The sequence below is a fragment of the Bubalus kerabau genome, chromosome 16 (assembly GCF_029407905.1).
Source record: "Bubalus kerabau isolate K-KA32 ecotype Philippines breed swamp buffalo chromosome 16, PCC_UOA_SB_1v2, whole genome shotgun sequence".
NCBI lineage: Eukaryota > Metazoa > Chordata > Mammalia > Artiodactyla > Bovidae > Bubalus > Bubalus kerabau.
In genome coordinates this window covers 47,714,624-47,736,039 of record NC_073639.1, presented here as the reverse complement: position 1 = coordinate 47,736,039, position 21,416 = coordinate 47,714,624, and the positions used below count along the sequence as shown (strand labels likewise).

General features: G+C 42.7%; 1 protein-coding gene across 1 annotated transcript in view; it reads left to right on the top strand.

The window, feature by feature from the left end:
• Positions 1-14,537: 14,537 nt before the first annotated feature.
• GUCY1B1 (guanylate cyclase 1 soluble subunit beta 1) overlaps positions 14,538-21,416 on the top strand; it is a 63,330-nt gene continuing 56,451 nt past the window's right edge. Inside the window, exons 1-2 of the mRNA XM_055550097.1 lie at positions 14,538-14,839; positions 15,469-15,542. Of these exons, the coding sequence (XP_055406072.1) occupies positions 14,837-14,839; positions 15,469-15,542 (77 nt within the window). The 5' untranslated portion in view covers positions 14,538-14,836. The remainder of the gene's footprint in view (positions 14,840-15,468; positions 15,543-21,416) is intronic.

Below are 21,416 nucleotides of genomic sequence, written 5' to 3'. Positions count from 1 at the left end.
ATTTCTTCCCTTGTTACACCTAAATATGACTTGATTCATGGTCTTGACAACTGTGCATAGTTGTCAAGAACACAGGTTCTATAAAGTGAGGTTTGCTTTGATACAATTCTGCTATAATACTGGTCGGAGATAACTGTGTGTATCTCTCTCGGAGATGACACGGTGGTGGTCAGTTTGCATCCTGAAACTAGCTGAAGTACAGGCTTTAACAGCCCTGAGTTCAGTCCTCAGGTATTTGTATCAACAGCTCGATTATTGTGAGCAATCTACCTGATGACTGTAAGACCAGACAAAGTTCCAACTCACACCTTTGCTTTCTGTTTACAGAAGGAGTAGCCATCTTGTTTGTAATCTGGATTCCTAACAGGAGGGCAAGGCCCAGGTCCACCCAGTTTGGATGGACAGGGTATAGGGAAAATAGTTTCTTCAGTTTCCTGCCCTGGGAAGGCTGTATATGGCACAGAAAATAGTGGCATCACTAGGGTGAGCCATCTGCAAGGCTGCCAGCCAGTCCATGTTAACATAGGTTAATCCTCAAACAGACCCTGAGTTTTGGTGCCCACATGAACAATTTGTTTCTCACATAACCAGTCATTCAGAGGCTGACAGACAAAGCTGTCTCCTCCATGATGTGCCCTGAGGAAAGGGTCCCTTCCTCCCATCGGTGAGATGGGAAAGAAAATGGGAAAGTCTGTGAGGTGGAATATGTCCAGGCTGGGAGGTGAGCACATCTCTTCTGGGGCTGAAACTCCAGGACGTGTCCAGCCTCACTGCAAGAGACATTAGGAAGAAGTGGGGTCCTTGGGTAATCAGCGAGCTCTGGCACAAGCATTCACTGTGGCCTCCAGGGTACCAGGCAGTACCTGTCCACACCCTTCACCACATGGTATCTGGAAGTGCCAAAGAACCAGGAAATTGAGTGATTTGCCCAGATCAGGCTCATCATCCATGCTGCCCAAGGCAGTGTAACCTGGAGAGCAGGAGACAGTGGGGGAGAATCATGATGTGGCAAAACCCACCAGATCCTCCCCAAAGGGAGTCGGATGTCCCTTTCCCTCTTCCGAGTTAGGACGACCACGGATGGTGCTCTCTGGACTGTGTCCATCATCTCTGGAACCTACTGGACCAGAGCCCAGAACTCTCTAGGGAGAGATGAAACACATCTATTATAAGCCTGGCGGTTCCCAGTTTGGGAGTAGGGCACCCCCGGGAGGACATAACCAAACAAAGAGCTTGTCATCACCTTGCAAAGGCAGGAAACATCTCTCACGGACAGGCTGTGTACAGTCACGTCCATCTGCTGCAGTACAGGTTGTAAAGGGACCCCGGAGGGGTGCGGTCTCTCGTCACCAGATCCTCTGAACAACCAGGGCTCGCATGCTGGGGGCTTCCCACCTGCCAGCTGCACATTGAAAGCGGCTTCTTCCCAGATGGGTTTTGCACTAAGAGCAGGGACTAAGTGTACTAAGAACACTGCCAAGGGACTGCTAACAGAAGCTCGTTACTGCCAGGGCTGGACGTCATCTGTGCAGAACTTCCTTGTAGCTACTGCAATCTGCTTGAGAACCTCTTGAAGTTTTCCACCTGGAGTTCCTGTTGTTCATTTTCCAACCTGGACATCAAGGAAGGGGAGCCGGGAGTGCTGAGCATGTGACTTACCCTGGGGACTGGACAGGGGTGTCTGAATGTGGACTACCTTTTGTAGAATCAGTGGAGGAAGGGGGTGCTTGTTAAAGTTGCAGATTCCTGCAAACAACCACAGACTCATCAATTAGAATGATAGGCTCAGGGCCCAGAAAGCTGCACTGTAAACAAATGCAAGAGGTTTTAATCAGAGTTTTCAATTCCAGGAGCCTACTCTAGTCCCCTTCAAAGGGTTGGGCAACTCTGTTAATGTTTACCCACTGGATGGCAGAGTCTGCTAACTGCAGACACTGCTACAGCCATGTGGATTGCTAGGTAAGTGTTGCAACCCACAGCTCCTTACTTCTTGGACCACAGCCACACCCACAGAAGTGAGAGGAACCTCAAGCTTCCTGGGCCCATCTCCTAGGCTAGATAGGTTAGAGAGTTGATATTCCTGCTCCAGCCCCCGGAGTCTAGAGCAAATGAAATAGACTGTCCATGGTGGACCATGCACCAACAGGACGAGAAAATGACAGTCACTAAGAATCTGTGCCATAGAGAGGCCACTAAGCCACAGACCAAAAATGCAAAAGTAGAATCAGAGTCTAGAAATGGCAGCCCATGGGCCCACAGGGGTTTTCCTGCATTTGTGCTCAGTTGTACAATCAGTATCTTCAGCTCAATCGTGATAAATCACAGTTTTGATTTGTATTCCCAGGCTCATCTCTGAAATGTGACTCATTTCCTTTGGGTTTTTTCTCTGCCTCTAAGATGAAGAGTTTCATCTGATTCTCCTTTTCTTTTTTTCCCAGCCTCTGAGCTTCACCACTGGCTCATTCTCAGACCACATTCTCAACTCCTGGGATGAACCACCTCCCTTTACATATTCCTGATGTTCAAATGTGGTGGGAAAATAAGAAAAAAAATTAGTGTTGAGAAACAGACAAGGATTTTGATGGTGGTGGAAGGAGTGTTTCTAACTGTGGAAAGACAGGCAGGAAAATACTGTAGATGCTGTAATGTACTTAGCAACACAAAGAGGCCCCAATATTAAATAAGGTTATGTCTTGAAAGAAGTCACCCCCTCCCCCCACCAAATCCACATACTTATGTAACTGATGCAACACAACTAACTCTTTTGGGTCACTTTTCTTGGAGGAAATGAATAGAATTACACATAAATTCCCCTGGAGAAGGGAATGGCAATCCACTCCAGTTTTCTTGCCTGGAGAATCTCATGAACAGAGGAGAGCCTGGCGGGCTTCAGTCCATGGAGTCACAAACAGTCGGACATGACTGAGCGACTTTCACTCACTCACTCACACATAAATTGCATCTCCTCCACCATTTTCACAGTCTTCCTCGTGATTCTGTGAGTTATCCAATATTCCTATGTTTCTTTTCCTTTTAAGTCAGCATAACTTCTGGGGCTTGCAGTGCAGCGTTTTGAGATGCACAGACCAAGATCCATTATAATTCTGGGGAAACACCCTTCCTTCAGAGAAGGCTGTGGTTGTCCACTGAAGTGGGGGTCCTATATCATGTATCAGGTACCTCAGTGGGGTGTGTGTGAATCACACAGAGCACAGCCAACAGGGGGAAAGAGACAGATATACCAGGTGACAGGACTGCCATCAACACCTTTGGCCTCTGCTTCTGCTCTCCCAGCTTCCCTGCCTCTGATTCCCCTGCCTCTGCTTAGAAGACACTGGACCCACTCAGAAAATCTGGGGTCCTCTCCCCATGTCAGTATTCTTGACTTAGTGTGCGAAGCCCCTGTGGTCAGGTAAGATGACATATTCCCAGGCTCTGGGGATGAGGACATGGATGCCTTGGAGTGGGGGGTGATGGGGAGGCAGTGGTCTTCCCCCTGCAGCACAGCAGATGCTGCAGATGCAGGAAGGACCGCATCATAACCCAGGACTCCCCACCTCACAGGCCACAATACTGTGCCATTTTTTTTTTCACATGAGAAAATTCTTGGTTTCTCTAAAATCATTTTTACCTAGATTAGATTGGAAAAACCACAGACTTCTGTAGCAAGCCAAAAATGTAGATTGAACAGCCTTGGAGAGTATGGCCAATTGTTTGCGGTCTTTTTATTGGTTTTTTGGCAGGGACGAAAACGAAAGCAACAAAGTCCAAGAAGAAAGAAACAAAGCAGCTTGATAAAGTGAATGCCCATTATTTTGGTGGATAGAACATAAAAACATACCCCAGGGTGGCTTGAATTTCATTCACTTAGGATAATAGATTGGCATCAGGCTAGAGCTGCTTCATTCTGCTTATGTTGGCTCCTATCTGCGGGGCTGGATTGACAATAAGGGGAAGGATGCAGAAACCATGGCTTTTTCTATAATGCCAGTTTTCTACAATGCCAGCGTGGGATGTAAGCTTTATCTCGAATACAGCACATGTGGACATGGAGTGTTTACATTACATATGTAGAAACACATTCCTTAAATGGATCATGAAGTTCACATTCGGTGAGTATTTACATGTGTCAAGCACCAAAATACGTCTTTACATATATTATACATTTCCTCTCCATGACTGACTGACTTTGAGAGGTTTAGTAAGCTGTCCACAGTAAGACCAAAGGCCAGAAGCTCTATGAATCCCATTCTCTCGTCCCCTTCATCACATCTTCTTACAAGAAGAATGTTCAAAATTCATATAATTCAGACAGAAAATTGTTACTGACCAAAGTTCTTGGCTTCCTCGCGTGTGTGCTAAGTTGCTTCAGTTGTGTTCAACTCTTCGACCCTATGCATGGTAGCCTATCAGGCTCCTCTGTCTATGGGATTTCCCAGGCAAGAATACTGAAGTGGTTGCCATGCCCTCCTCCAGGGGATATTCCTGACCTAGGGATCGAACCTATGTCTCTTATGTCTCCTGCATTGGCAGGCATGTTCTTTACCATTAGCGCCACCTGGCTTTTTTAATCACTAGAAATTGATCAAGGGTCAGACAGGAAATTCAGGCAAGGCTTTATGGGGGCCCATGTTGCAGCAGGAGGGAGTGAGAACAAGTAAGAGGTTCTTTTGCTTACTCCTGGGGCTGGTGCCAGGTGAGCTGGTTCCTTATATGAAGTGAGAGTAGGAGTGTGTTCATGGGTGGGGCTGGCGGGGTGGCTTAGTGGTCTCCCCACCTCGTTTGTGGTATTGAGTGCAGAGGGCATGCACAGCACCCTGCATTTGCTCCTTGCTCTTCAGAAGTGAAAGTTTGGTTTTGGTCTTAATGTATCTTTTGTCCATAATTTGCCCCAGCTGCTGCATGCAGGCAGTTATTTTGACTCCCTTAATGTTTCTTTGTATTTTGTTGTTCTAGGAGATATTCGTTCAGGTGCAAGCACTGCAGTGAAGGGGCCCGGGTCCCAGGTCCCAGCCTGTCACAGAATCATGTAATAAAGATAGCAATTCCAATGTGTAATTAAATTGTACTATATCTAAAATACATGCATATATGTTGACTCATTCAATCTTTATCAAAATCTTCAGTTCAGTACAGTTCAGTTCAGTCACTCAGTCATGTCTGACTCTTTGCAACCCAGTGGACACCAGGCCTCCCTGTCCATCACCAAATCCCGGAGTTCACTCAAACTCATGTCCATTGAGTCAGTGATGCCATCCAACCATCTCATCCTCTGTCGTCCCCTTCTCCCACCTTCAATCATTCCCAGCATCAGGGTTTTTTCAAATGAGTCCGTTCAAATGAGTCAATTCTTCACATCAGGTGGCCAGAGTATTGGAGTTTCAGCTACAACATCAGTCCTTCCAATTAATATTCAGGACTGATTTCCCTTAAGATGGACTGGTTGGATCTCCTTGCAGTCCAAGGGACTCTCAAAAGTCTTCTCCAACACCACAGTTCAAAAGCATCAATTCTTCAGCACTCAGCTTTCTTTATAGTCCAACTCTCACATCCATACATGACTACTGGAAAAACCACAGCTTTGACTAGATGGACCTTTGTTGGCAAAGTAATGTCTCTGCTTTTTAATATGCTGTCTAGGTTGGTCATAACTTTCCTTCCAAGGAGTAAACGTCTTTTAATTTCATGGCTGCAATCATCATCTGCAGTGATTTTTGGAGCCCCCCAAAAATAAAGTCAGCCACTGTTTCCATTGTTTCCCCAACTATTTGCCATGAAGTGATGGGACTGGATGTCATGATGTTAGTTTTCTGAATGTTGATTTTTAAGCCAACTTTTTCACTCTCCTCTTTCACTTTAATCAAGAGGCTCTTTAGTTCTTCACTTTCTGCCACAAGGGTGGTGTCATCTGCCTATCTGAAGTTATTGATATTTCTCCTGGCAATCTTGATTCCAGCTTGTGCTTCATCCAGCCCAGCATTTCTCATGATGTACTCTGCATAGAAGTGAAACAAGCAGGGTGACAATATACAGCCTTGACGTACTGCTTTTCCTATTTGGAACCAGTCTCTTGCTCCATGTCCAGTTCTAACTGTTGCTTCCTGACCTTCATACAGGTTTCTCAAGAGGCATGTCAGGTGGTCTGGTATTCCCATCTCTTTCAGAATTTTCCACAGTTTATTATGATCTACACAGTCAAAGGCTTTGGCATAGTCAATAAAGCAGAAATAGATGTTTTTCTGGAACTCTTTTGCTTTTTCGATGATCCAGCGGATGTTGGCAGTTTGATCTCTGGTTCCTCTGCCTTTTTTAAAACCAGCTTGAACATCTGGATCAAAATCTTACAGAAGGTATTAATATAGAATTACTATTTATAAGGTCTTCATTTTACAGGCAAGAAAAATGAAGGAAAATGGTGTGAATTGCCTCAATGTACACAGCTATCATGGAGAAGGGAATGCCAACTCAGTCTGGTGTTTTGCCTGGAGAATCCCATGGATAGAGGAGCCTGGTGGGCTACAGTTCATAGGATCACAAGAGTCAGACACGACTTAGCGACTAAACCACCACCACCACCACCACACAACTATCAAGTTGTGGGGGAAGGTGGGGCAGGCAGTGGTCTGTTCCCCACAGTGCAGCAGATGCTACAGGTGATGGAAAAGAGCTACATCATAAGGAATCGGCTGTGGTCAAGGGGTCAAGGGTTGCCCCTCATCAGCTTGTGAGCCCCTCTCTCCTCAGGCCTCAGGTTCTCACATCCAAAATGAGCAAACCAAAACCTTACAGATCACGAGATCAAGAACAGGAAGTAATGTGCGTGAAAATACTTGGTCAACTGCAAACGCTATTTAAAAGTAAAGCATTTTTTTTTTTAAACTAAAGAGCATTAGACTCATTTCAGTGGAACAAATATTGTTTCACACTCCAGTCTTTTCAATAGGGTATTGATGCTTCTCAAGTGAAGCACCATTAAGGGTCCTTTGAATCTGGTTAAACCAGTTTAGGGCTTTTTGTTTCTGCATTTTGGCTTGATATTTTTTATCATGTGGAGGAAGGATCCTTCAAAATGCATTCTAAATGTCATTTTAATAAATACATATGTTTGAGGGACATACTACAAAGTACATTCAATGCAATTATTTTGCTTCAGAAGTCAATGAAAATTATGGGGGAAGGATGAGGGAAGGGATAATTAGAGGGTTTGGGATGGACATGTACACACTGCTATATCTAAAATGGATAACCAATAAGGACCTACATAGCCCAGGGAACTCTGCTCAATGTTACATGGCAGCCTGGATTGGAAGGAAGTTTTAGGGGAGAAAGAATACATGTATATGTATGGCTGAGTCCCTTTGCTGTCCACCTGAAACTATCACAACATTGTTAATTGGCTATACTCTAATATAAAACAAACAGTTTAAATAAAAGCCAAAGCTATGGTTTTTCCAGTAGTCATGTATGGATGTGAGAGCTGGACTATAAAGAAAGCTGAGTAATGAACAATTGATGCTTTTGAACTGTGGTGTTGGAGAAGACTGTTGAGAGTTCCTTGGACAGCAAGGAGATGAAACCAGTCAATCCTAAAGGAAATCAGTCCTGAATATTCAGTGGAAGGACTGATACTAAAGCTGCAGCTCCAATACTTTGGCCATCTGATGCAAAGAACTGACTTATTGGAAAAGACCTGATGCTTGGAAAGATTGAAGGCAAGAAGAGAAGGGGACAACAGAGGATGAGATGGTTGGATGGCATCACCAACTTGATGGACTTGACTTTGACTTTGAGCAAGCTCTGGAAGTTGGTGATGGACAGGGAAGCCTGGCGTGCTGCACTCCATGGAGTCACAATGAGTCAGACATGACTGATTGACTGAACTGAACTGTGCTATACAGTAGGACCTTGCTTATTCATTCTATATATAACAGCTTGCATCTGCTAACCCCAAACTCTCAATCCATCCTTCCCCTATATCCCTCTCTTTTGACAACCATCAGACATGACTGAGGGTCTGACTGAACTGAATGAGAATGAGAAAGATTTTATCATATCAGCATAGGATAATTTCAACTTCTTTTGTTTCTAATAAAACACTCATTCAGGAAAAAAGCATATGCTCCATATAAATGGATAATTTGCTTCATTTTCATTATTTTAAGCTCATATTTGTTAGAAAATTCATATATTATTGTATCTTTTAGTTAGGTTTGGATATTATTTTTAGCAAATGAGAAAATAATAGAATTTGAAAGGTGAAAGGTAGACACAGCAAATGATGATCAGATTGTCACTTGTCATTCAGAGCTTCCCACATGGTGTCCCAAGCTTATTCACTCACTGACCCCAAACAGTAAAGAGCAAAGTTGGACAGGTCTTTAAAGTTTGTGAGATGCTTTCAAATAGGTCTCCTTTGATCCCCCTGGCACCTTAGCTGAAGCAAGTGGGCCAGGCACTTTTGTCATGATTATAAAGTGGGGTATTGGAAACCCCAGGTTACTTACCAAGCAGAAAACCGCCAAGGTTGATCCAATTGTCAGACTGCCAGGTTTCAATTCTTTTCACTGCACATTTGCTGCCAGTGGACACACTGCATTTCTGTAAGATGGACACTAAAAGTTTTGTCACTTTAGAGGCTTTCACTGCCTGAAGCATCAGACTTGGGTTAAGCCATTTGCTGTTCACAATAAACCTGCGAGGCAGGTGATATTTTTGTCTTTGTAGCACTGGAGTGTATTTATCTGTATTTTCCCCATTTGATAAGTGAGAATACTGTAGCTCAAAAAATTAAGTGGCCTGTTCAATGTCACTCCTCTACTAAACGGTGAGAAATGGGAATCTGACTGAAGAATTGGTACAACTAATGGTACAATACACTATACTGTTCCCATAGCTGACTTTGTTCTTTGCTTTTTCAATTAAGAAAAGATAAAAAGTGTGGTATTCAAACAATTGAATCTGCGACTCTCATTCTCCCCTATTTCCTTTTGTATCATTAATATTCAGTATCTAACCAAACAGACTAGAAACTTCAGCACAGAATTGAGAGGCTTCTAAATGCTGTTTAGAAACAGACACATTGAACTTAAGCACTAGATTTCAACCATCTCTGGGTGGGTGAGAGAGGAAAGTATATTTAGCTCTGGCTTCATGAGAATTTTATATCTTCCAGGGCTTCTGAGAACAATAATTCATGACTTTACTAATTATTACTTCTTAAAAGGCTGAGACTTAAAATTTTCATTGTTCCCCAACAAAGCAAAGTGCTTAGAGGTTTCCTGATATAGAAAAAGAAAGTTTCTACTGAATGGCCTTTAAAATATGTTTCAAAGCTCAAAGTAGCTGAATCTTTGACTTATTAATGGTAAATCTATTTTTATTAAAAAAGTCTATAAATGTGGACTGTGGCCAAGGTAAGACCAGTTACTTTTTATTTTAATCTGACTCCAGAAGCATAACATGAGAGCTGAATCTGGTTTTCGTAAGTTTCCTCAGGAATATACTGTTTTTTATTTAATTATATATATTCCAAATATAGGTGATGAGTTCATTTATCTTAAAGTTTTTAATTATTATAACATCAGCAGGATGCATCACTTTAAATTCTCTTTTAATTTCTTTCCATTTATTTATGGAGTTCAAGTATTACTTTTATTTTATATATATCTTATATATAACATACATATTTATATAATGTATATATATTATATATATTTATTATATATATAAATACATATATATTCAAATATATATATGTATGTGTGTTTTTGTTTATTTATAAATTTCGATGGCACAATAAACATTGAAAGGAATTTGGTACAAATGAGTAACTTCAGAAAGTGTTTCTTTTGCTCTTCAAAATAGCTTTTTCAAGTAACTAAACTTGCAGTTAATTTGCAAATTAAAAGGAAATCTGAATGCCACTGCTTTAGGAATCTGAATTATTGAATCTCTGTTATCCATTGATCCAGAATCACATCAAATAAAACATCATCCAGAACTTACTTTTCTCTTTGCTTATAAGAATTCTGCATTCTCTGCTATAAGTACTGAGTGACTGTATTAGCGAAAATCATTGGAGAGGTGATTACTCTGTGCTTACCGAGCACTGAGCACCAGAAACTTCATGAAGAAAAAAACAACTAAGCTCTGAGCCATGCAGATGAAAGAAGCATATGAGTATCAAGTAAAATGTATAAGGAATCATTGAAATTAAAGCACATGATGCTCCACGACAGGATCCAAAAACAGAAGCCTTAATTCCCTGGTAGAAAAAATCTGGCAAAACACCAAAAAGCTCTGAAAAACAATGCACAGACAGGAGAACAACCCCCAAAGGTTTGTTTCTTCTTTATCTCCAACCCAAGGTACGTATCTTCCCATCACTGGAAAAGCTTTGGGAACAATGCTTACAATAGCTTAATGTTTAACTTACCCAACACATTTATTGTTATTGGCTGAAAATGTGAGTCATTTCAGCTGACACTTTGGAAAGCCACATATTAGCTTTTTGCTTATTTATTTTTCATGCATTAGATTGATCTCAAATAGTTTATGTTGACTCCAGGCAGGCTAAGCATTCCCCAAGCGCCTCCTTTTCCTCTGTAGCTGGTTCTCCTCAGTTTGGCCATCCAGACCGGAGTGCAGTAATAGATTGTTTCCGAGAACACAGGACAATTTTCTTGTGACCTGACTGCTCTGCTCCTTTGTCAACAGCAGTGACAATAGGGAAGTGCTCGCAAAAGCCTATAACCCCTTTGGGGCCCCTCATGGCTGGGAGGTTCCCTCTTCCTAAATGTCATGTGCTCTGTATTATTTGTGGGCCAAACAAACATTGGCAAGCTTTCCTTTACACTCAGCTGAATATAAGATAATTAGAATATAAAATATTGTAATTTACTGACAAACGGGGCTATGAAGGCTACAGGGTGAATTCAGGGAGAAGAAATAGTTGGCAGGGGTGCTCATCCCTCACTTCTCGTATATTTGTCTAGGTGGACTTCCCTGATTTTCCGTCACAACAGTGCTATATTCTCTCCCTTTTACTTGCAAAGTCTAAGGTATAGGCCACTGCACTGCAGCACGCTCTGGACTGAGACACAACTTCTGTTCAGAAAAAGACAGGTTGAGAGATAACAAAGTCTTTTGAACAAGTTACAAAAATATTACATCTGCATACTTTGAGAATGGCCATTCTGACCACGTGAAGTGGACCTCATTGTAGTTTTGATTTGCATTTCTCTAGTAATTAGTGATGTTGAGCAATTTTCATGTGCTTTTTGGCCATCTATACATCTTCTTATGCGTATTTAGATATTCTGCCCGTTTTTTGATGGGGCTGTTTGTTTTTTGGATATTGAGCTGAATGAGCTGTTTATATATTTGGAGATTAATTCCTTGTCAGTTGCTTTGTTTGCAAATATTTTCTCTCATTCTGAGGGTTGTCTTCATTTTGCTTATGATTTCCTTTGCTGTACAAAAGCTTTTAAGCTTAATTAGGTCTCATCTGGTTATTTTGTTTTTATTTTCATTACACTAGGAGGTGAGTCAAAGAGGATCTTGCTGCAATTTATGTCAAAGATTGTTCTGCCTATATTTTTCTCTAAGAACCTTACATTTAGGTTTTTAATCCATTTAGACTTTATTTTTGTGTATGGTGTTAGGGAGTGTCCTAATTTCATTTTTTTTACATGTGGCTATCCAGTTTTCCCAGCATCACTTATTGAAGAGACCTTTTTTCTCCATAATTCGAAAAGACAAATGCACTCCAATATTCACTGCAGCACTGTTTATAATAGTGAGGACATGGAAGCAACCTAAATGTCCATCAACAAAGGAATGGATAAAGAAGATGTGAGATATATATATATATATATATATATATATATATATAAAATGTATTTCTCTAGTAATATATATAATATATAATATTATATATATATAATGGAGTACTGTGTGCACGTATGTGTGTTAAGTTGCTTCAGTCATGTCTGACTCTTTGTGACCCTATGGACCGTAGCCTACCAGGCTCCTCTGTCCAAGGGATTCTCCAGGCATGAATACTGGAATGCTCTAGGGGATTATCCCTAGGGGATTCTCTCAATCCAGGAATAAAACTTGCATCTCTTTTGTCTTCTGCTTTGGCAAGCAGGTTCTTTACCACTAGGGCCACCTGGGAAGCCCACAATGTAATATTATTCAGTCATTAAAAAAGAATGAAAGAATGCCATTTGCAGCAGCATGAATGGAACCAGAGATTGTCATAGTGAGTGATGTAACTCAAACAGACAGACAAATATCATATGATATAGCTTATATGTGGAATCTTAAAAAAAGGAAAACAAATGAATTTACCTAGCTCAGCGGTTAAAGCGTCTGCCTGCAATACTGGAGACCTGGGTTTGAACCCTGCGTTGGGAAGATCCCCTGGAGAAGGAAATGGCAACCCACTCCAGTATTCTTGCTTGGAGAATCCCGTGGACGGAGGAGCCTGGTGGGCTACAGTCCACGGGGTCACAAAGAGTCGGACACGACTGAGCGACTTCACTTTCTCTTTCACTTTCATGAGACAGAAATAGAGTTACAGATATAGAAAATAAACTTATAGCTAACAGGGGATAAGGGATCAGGGAGGGATATATTGGAAGATTGGGATTGACATATATATGCTGCTGCTGCTGCTAAGTCGTTTCAGTCGTGTCCGACTCTGTGCGACCCCATAGATGGCAGCCCACCAGGCTCCCCTGTTCGTGGGATTTTCCAGGCAAGAGTACTGGAGTGGGTTGCCATTTCCTTCTCCAATGTGTGAAAGTGAAAACTGAAAGTGAAGTCGCTCAGTCGTGTCAGACTCCTCGCAACCCCATAAACTGCAGCCCACCAGGCTCCTCCATCCATGGGATCTTCCAGGCAAGAGTACTGGAGTGGGCTGCCATTGCCTTCTCCATATATACACTACTACATATAAAATAGACAACTGTTAAGGATCTACTGTATAGCACAGGGAAGTCTATTCAGTATTCTGCAATGGCCTGTTTAGGAAAAGAATCTTAAAAAAGAGTGGATATATGTATAACAGATTCACTTTGCTGTACACCTGAAACTAACACAACACTGTAAATCAACTATACTCCAATAAAAATTTTAAAAAAGTATTATATCTGCATAGAAAAAATAAAAAGGTACAGAAGGTCAAAAGTTAAAATCTTTTTTCCTTCAACCACTGGTTCTAGTAACAGATGATAGATATTGATTGCAAAGCTTTTCTATGCATTTTCCCAGGAAGTTACCTTTATATCAATATGTGTGCTCTTATACAAATTGCACCTTACTCTATACAAAGATGTTATATACAAAAATTGAAGGTGATCACATACATGTGTCACTTGTTTATTCAGCAGTGCATCTTTCTGTGTCATTATGTATCTAGCTTTTTCATGATTGTATGGAGTAATGGTCTATTTTAATGGTTAAAAATTAAGTTAATATTAAAAAACGGTTCAACATTTTAATAATTATATAAGTATGAAAGCTTATATGTATGAAAGCCTCTGATTTATAAAAATTCCATCATTAGTAATAGAAATGAGTATTTTACAGGTTATTCTTCATCTTGTTTGCTGTTTAGTATTTCTGTATCAATTATGTTTCAACGAAGGCCTCTGGTAACAGAAACGAGTACAACTTTTATTGCTGTGACATTTTTCTCTTTTCTCATCACAGAATCTCATCCTGGCTTCTTGGCTCCACTGACACTGGTGACTGGAAGCAAGGCTTGACTTTTCTTCCCCACTCTTGACCTAACCCCAGTCAACCGTGTCCATGCACAGAGTTCTCATCAGCAGACAGTTCCTGCTGGCTCATCTTTTTCCTGCAGTGGGGCTCAGGGCACTAACTAACCCAAGTACCCGGAAGAAAGGAGACGACGAGCTATATAATTAAAAGTCTGTTCCTTCGGTACTGCGCCTTTTCCAGTTCAGCAGTTCCCTCTCAGAAACAGCAACAGAGGCCAAATTATGACTGGCCAACTTCGCACTCTCTGAGTCGCGGCTCCCCGCTGTGGAGTGGGGTCAGGTGTTCCATCAGGATGGAGCCCCTGGACCTGGCAGGCAGTTGAGTGAGCGGCAGAGCTGATTTAGACAGGCGCTCACCCAAACAATAGTACTGAAATTTTTAGTTGGCTCACTCAGCTCGTCTCATTGACGAAAAGTGAAATGTGCTAAGGGGAGTATTATTAGCTTTCAGCTTGCCATAAACTGTTGAGGGAACAAGCCACAAAGGAAATGTTCATCTGCAGCAAGATGATAAACAGGAGGAGGATGCCGACCACGAGGGCGTATTCCTTTTAAGGCTTGTGCGTTGCAAACGACATACGCACACACACACGTTGCAAACGACACACACACACGTTGCAAACGACACACACACACATTGCAAACGACACACACACGCACACACCCCTCCTTAGTAGGTGCTTCCCCGAGGGTATATTTTTGCGTAACAATACATTTGGTGAGACCACAGCAGCTGCGTTCTCCCCGCCCCAGAATCGGTGCCCGAGCCCGGCTGCGGCCTCTCCACCGTCACTGCTGCGGCCTCAATCCTCGTCACGGAGGCGGGGGCGGGGGCGGGCAGGCGCGGGAGCGCGGCGGCACCGGAGCATCCGAATTCCCTCCGCGGCCGCCGATTGGGCAGGAGCCGGGAGGCGGTGGCAGCCCCTCGGCTCCGCTCGCGGTAGCTGCAGGGAGGTGGCCATCAAGGCGCGCCGGGCCGGGGGCGCGGGCTGGGTGCGGGGTCGCCGCCACCGCCTGGGTCCCTCGGCCGAGCTGGCGCTGACACCATGGTGAGTGGTCTCGGCCGCTTGGACCGCGCCTCCAGCCAGCGGGGCCTGGCTGCCTGAGGGAACCGGCCGAGCGCCGAGGAAGCGCGCTGGGGGCCCCGGGAGCGCAGCGCTGGCAGCGGGGCGGCCTTGCGTTTCGCCTGCATCCAGAGCGGGTAGACGGGAACGTCGGGGGTTAGCTGCAGGGGCGGTTGATGCCTGGCTTCCCGGGTGTCCGCACGGCGCGCGCCTTCCAGAGCTCGGGAAGGGGACGAGCTGCCGAGGCGCTGGGGCGCCCGGCCAGGGCCGGCCCGCGTGTGTGGGTCTGGGCTCTGCGGCCGGAGAAGCGTCGGGCTCGCGCCCCCTCCGCCGAGCTCTCCTGGGGCGCAACCTGCCTTGGCGCGGGGACAGGTGAGCGTGGGAGGGGGTGGCCTGGGAATGGGGCGGACAGTGACGGAGACGAGCTGCCCCTGAATGGGGCGGAGGTTGCGCCTCTGTACTACCCGTCCTTAGCACCCGGACCCCAAATAGAGCGGAAGAAGGGGGCAGGGTACTAGGTTCCCCGGCGCCGTGGCGGCAGCTGCGGCGGCCTGGCCCCCAATCCCCTTCCCACCGCAGCCGGTCCCTGACTCTCGGGTCTTCCTGTCCCGCAGTATGGATTCGTGAATCACGCGCTGGAGCTGCTGGTGATCCGCAACTACGGCCCTGAGGTGTGGGAAGACATCAAGTAAGTGTAGGGTCCCCGCGCCCCGCCGCGCCCCCACTTCCTGCCCGAGGCGCGCATCCTCAGCGCAGCCGCGCTCCCACGCTCCCGAGCCTGGCCGGGGGTGGCTGGGTGGGGCGGGGCGGCCCTGGGGGAAGGATCCCCAGGGTCACCGCGGCCTCTCAACCCGGCCGAGCGTGGGAACGCGCTGCCCGCGCCCTGGCGGCTCCCAGGCTCCGAGCCCGGGAGGCTCCCACGCGCAGGGGCCCCGGGGACCGCAGAGGCCTCCGCAGGAACGAATGAAGACGGCTCGCTGGTCGTTCACACAGTTTGCAGACTTGTACGATAAATAGGGAAGCCTTTTCCGTCTGCTGAAACTCACTTTTGAGACTGTCTATCGAGCAACTGTGAATCGACCTCGTTTATTCGTCTGAAATAAAGTGAATTCCCCGCCCCGTTTATTTTTGGTTTCTATTACTGTGGTGAGGCAGGAAGGTATCCTAGTTTTCGTCTGGAGCTGTGAGCCCAGTGCTTGAGATGTGAACGGAAATACCGCAGCCACTGGGGGTTTCAACCTGCTGCAGTGACGGTCACCAGCTCTCTGAACACGTTGAGCATTTCAGTCCAACAGAGATCTTTTTCTCTCTCTCACTGTGGTAGAATTTGCCTTTCACTTGTACGGTTGACCACAACCAAGCAGCCACATCAAAAGCCACCATTATGTGGACTTGCATTTTGGGACAACACTGTAGCTGTCATGTTCAATTAGAGGAACAGAGAGTGGAGAATCCCAGGGACGGGGGAGCCTGGTGGGCTGCTGTCTATGCGGTCGCACAGAGTCGGACACGACTGAAGCGACTTAGCAGCAGCAAAGTGGTACCCGGGTGGACAGAGAACACACTGTTATTATTTACTGTCTTTTCCTGTGCTCACTGATTTCATTTTGTTGTATCAAGTAGGTGATGGCTTTTATGCTGTTTTTTCCTAAATATATTAGTGACGGTGAATTCTAACAGGCTGTATTATGAAGTTCCACGACAGTGATTTCTTACACAGATCTGTTTCTATGGAAATTACGACTGGGCTGCTGACTGAGTGGTACCCGGGTGGACAGAGAACACACTTATTATTTACTGTCTTTTCCTGTGCTCACTGATTTCATTTTGTTGTATCAAGTAGGTGATGGCTTTTATGCTGTTTTTTCCTAAATATATTAGTGACGGTGAATTCTAACAGGCTGTATTATGAAGTTCCACGACAGTGATTTCTTACACAGATCTGTTTCTATGGAAATTACGACTGGGCTGCTGACTGAGTGGTACCCGGGTGGACAGAGAACACACTGTTATTATTTACTGTCTTTTCCTGTGCTCACTGATTTCATTTTGTTGTATCAAGTAGGTGATGGCTTTCATGCTGTTTTTTTCCTAAATATATTAGTGACGGTGAATTCTAACAGGCTGTATTATGAAGTTCCACGACAGTGATTTCTTACACAGATCTGTTTCTATGGAAATTACCAGAATTAAATATATAGCAGTAGACTGCAACTTTTCCTTCCCTTGGGTCAGTATCCTTGAACATTATTTCGTGTTCCCTGAGCCGTTTATGTTACCACGGAGTACATCTGCATGCTATAAAGAGAAGTAGGGGCTTTGTGATTATGGGGGGTCAATCAAATAAGAATCTAGGCACTAAAGCTTAGTTTGGGACTTGAACTCTCTACCTTATTAATACCTTCATAATTTTTACTTTGCTTGGCAGATAGTTACAGAGAGGCAGGGATCAAGAGAAAGATTTTTCACAATGTAACCTATGTATAAGACTATTTTAAAGTCATTTTCTTTGTGAATTTATGAAGGTATCACGTATACCAACCATGTGGTAATTTCTCATCCATAAGATAGAAATTCCCAAATTTCCTAGTGGATGTGTGATGACAATGAATATATTCAGAATTTTCAGAGCACAGGATAGCTCTTGTGGTTAAACAGTCTTATGCATAATTGGATTTAGAACATGTGTCTTCCTCATTATAGATTTTGATGAAGTCCAATACAGAAATGAAAAATTGTACTTCATAGAGAAAAGTGTAGGAAACTTAGAAATGAAAATTATCAAGTGCTTTATTTATACTGGCCATGTTTTCCACAGAGGTGGTCAGAAATATCTAACGATTTACAAATTCCCTTGATGTGAAACCTTAACTCTGCCAAATCACACTAAGAATGTTGTTGCATTCTTTTTACAAATGTATTAATTTTAGTTAAACATCAATATCTTCTAACTCATGAATTTATTTTTAAGTGGCATCAAACAGTATTCTTCATCTGTTTAAGTGCTAATAATTTAAATCAGATGAAATATTTTTTTTTTCTGGTAAAATGGAGCAAATCATATGAATCTTTTTCAAGGATTATGTGCCCCTGCAAGAGAAATGCTACTAGTTTTACTAGTGTTTGCAGTTCAGGTATTAAGTTTGACTTCTTTTTTTGGTTTCAGCATCCCTCCTGTTAGGGTCCATTTTGTCTTGGATACAATTTAGTATCTGGAAGAGAGAACCTTGCTGAGTTTTCTGCATGGAGGGCCTTAGAACAGTTCACTGTTGGGACCCCTGAGGGATCCCTGGAAGAGTATTTGCTTAGAGCCTCAGAGATCCTCACTGCCTGGGCCAGGATGGGAGACTTTGGCAGGGTTTAACTTTGAAATGCTCCCTGGGAGATTCTGAGTTCTCCTCTGACCTCACCACCTACTCCAGGGAGGATGTATGTAGTCATGGGTCCAAGATGCTTTCAGTTGTACCTTTTTATGAAAACTGAATATATGAAAAACATTTTTTTTTTCATCTCAGTAAATACCAAACTCCTCTAGCTTCCTTTTTGCACTGTGAAAAGCTATCTAAATTGATGTTTATAAAATTTCATATCATACTCTTTTGGTTTAGGAGGAAATGGCCATCCATCCTTCTTCAGAAAGGGTACCAAACATTTAATGACAAGTAAAATCCAAAGTAACAGATTCCAGACAGAAAATCCTAAATGGTAAGAGCCAGAAATACTTCATTGTAAACTCCCTATCCACTTATACTCTTACCAACAGTATAACCATTTCACAAGAATTTTAAATTCCACTGTTAAAGAAAAAGAAAGATTGTCAAGACTGAGGGTCAGCAAACTTTCTCTTAAAGGGCTAGATAGTAAATATTATAGGTGTTGCAGATCAAGAGTCAATTTTGAAGATATTATGTGTATCATCTTTAAAATGTAACCATTAAAAAATGTAAAAGCCATTCTTAGATCCCAAAGTGGCAAAATCTGGCAGTGGGTGGGACTTGACTCACAGATTGTCATTTGCCCTCTGATCTAGATCATAACTGCATGTAAAAAAGCCAAAGAGACTTCTGAATCTCCCTCAGATCCTGTTTTGTTCGTTTGCTTTCAGTTTTGAGATGGCCCTTTCTGGAAGCCATGCTTCCTAAGTGATGAGAAATATCAATCATTGTTTGAGGAAAACATGAAACCAGGATATATGTGTGTATATATGTGTGTATATATCTAATATATATGTATATATTAGAAAAGCACCTAAATATGTAATTTAATAACCATTTCTGTCACCCTGCCATTGGCCCTGGCTAGACTAACATTGATTCAAACTACTGGGTTCAGAATCTTGGTATGAGGTTTGGAAATGAACTAATGGCTCTGTTAGTTGATAAGTATTGGAGTGAGTTCCTCTAGAAGACTGCCAGGAAGATGACACCCCTGTGTAAAGAATGCATACGTATTTGGTATGTTTTTATATGATTTACCTATACAGGACAGCATACTTTTTTCATTCATTGACTCAAGTCTTCTTTCATTCTCTAGTTAAGCTTATTTTTAAGGAGCATAGTGAAATGTTTGAGTAATGAGAATAGAAAGTTTATGATATGTTAGTTTCTACTGTACAGCAAAGTGAATTAACTATACATATACATATATCCCCTCTTTTTGGATTTCCTTTCCATTTAGGTCACCACAGAGCGCTGAGTAGAGTTCCCTGTGCTGTACAGTAGGTTTTCATTAGTTATCTATTTTATGCATACTATCAATAGTGTATATATGTCAATCCCAATCTCCCAATTATTTCCACCCTCCTTTTCCTCCTTGGTATTCATGCATTTGTTTTCTACATCTGTCTGTTTCTGCTTTGCAAACAAGATCATTTATATTCCAATAAAAAATAATTAAAAAAAAAAGGCTGAATAGAATCACCTCCAAATAGCAATTGAGAACAAAGAGTGGCAGGACTTCCATGTTTTATGTATTAGTTTTTGTTTATTTTGGTTTTTCTTTTCTTTTTTAGCATTTTTAAATTGAAGTATAGTTGATTTACAGTCTCATGTTGATTTCAGGTGTATAGCACAGTAATTCATTTATACATAAATATATGTGTGTATGTATATATTCATTTTCGGAGAAGGCGATGGCACCCCACTCCAGTACTCTTGCCTGGAAAATCCATGGACAGAGGAGCCTGGTAGGCTACAGTCCATGGGATCGCTAAGAGTCAGACAGGACTGAGCGACTTCACTTTCACTTTTCACTTTCATGCATTGGAGAAGGAAATGGCAACCCACTCCAGTGTTCTTGCCTGGAGAATCCCAGGGATGGGGAAGCTTGGTGGGCTGCCGTCTATGGGGTCACACAGAGTCGGACACGACTGAAGCGACTTAGCAGCATATATTCATTTTCAGATACTTTTTTTCTTACAAGTTATTATAAAATACTGAGTATAGTTTCCTGTGCTCTATCTTTCTTTTTCATCTTCTTTTTTTCACAAAGGAAACCCATGTTGATTTGGAAAGCTTCCCCCAAAATGTGTATGATATAATCCTTGCTTTCAAATACAGTCTAGAGATATCAGACTGTTTCTAATCTTACTATATCTTGATTTTTTTTGCCTGTAACTCAAATGTGGAAACATTTGGCTGTTGGGCAGTATATTCTGATCTTCCAGTTTTGAAAATAATGCTCCGTGGTGAATTTGCTAATCACAAATTAATCATTATGGTTCATGTAAGCAGATGCTTGGCTGTAGACTAGTTATATGTGACTTTCCCAGTTGCATAAACTTCCCAAGACTAAACTCTATAAGGAAACGGATAATAACTACTTCATGGGGTTTTATATTGAATGATGTCTGCAAAGTGCTTAACACAGTTCTTGATGAATAAGTGCTTAGTAAATGGTAGCTGTTACTTGTATTACTCTAGAACCAGAGTTTTCAGGTTTTCCCTTTCCAGGTCCCCTGAAAGATAAGAAGCACCCTTACATGACAATAATTGATTGATTCCGCATACTATAGCTGTTTAAGTGTACACTCATTGCTCTAGGACAGGTAGTGACTTCTTGTCATTTCACTTTCTCTTTCCCTTTCTCCATCTCATGCAGCTGGTACCTGCCCTTTGGATTTGAGGTGCTCTGAAATGCTCATCTTCTCCTTCCCAGTTCTGAGCACTTTCATTTCTTACCATGATGGCCCCCATCGAGTTTTCTGCCTCTGACTGGTCCCACTTCTCTCCATTCTGCACATTATGGGAAGACTTAATCTCATGATGTTTTTCTGCTGAAGCTTTACTTTGGAATCAATCCTACTTATATTCTTCCACCTCCCAGTCTCTATCTGTTATTTGAAGATGCAGTGTATGTTCTTTTTCTTTTTTTTTAATTCATTAGTTTTTAATATTTTGGATCCCATGTGTAAGTCATAACACACAGTATTTGACTTTCTTTGTCTGACATTTCACTGAGCATCATACCCTCCAGTTCATTCATGTTATTGCAAATGGCAGAATTTTATTCATTTTTATGGCTAGTAATATCCCATTGTATATATATATTGCATCTTCTTTAT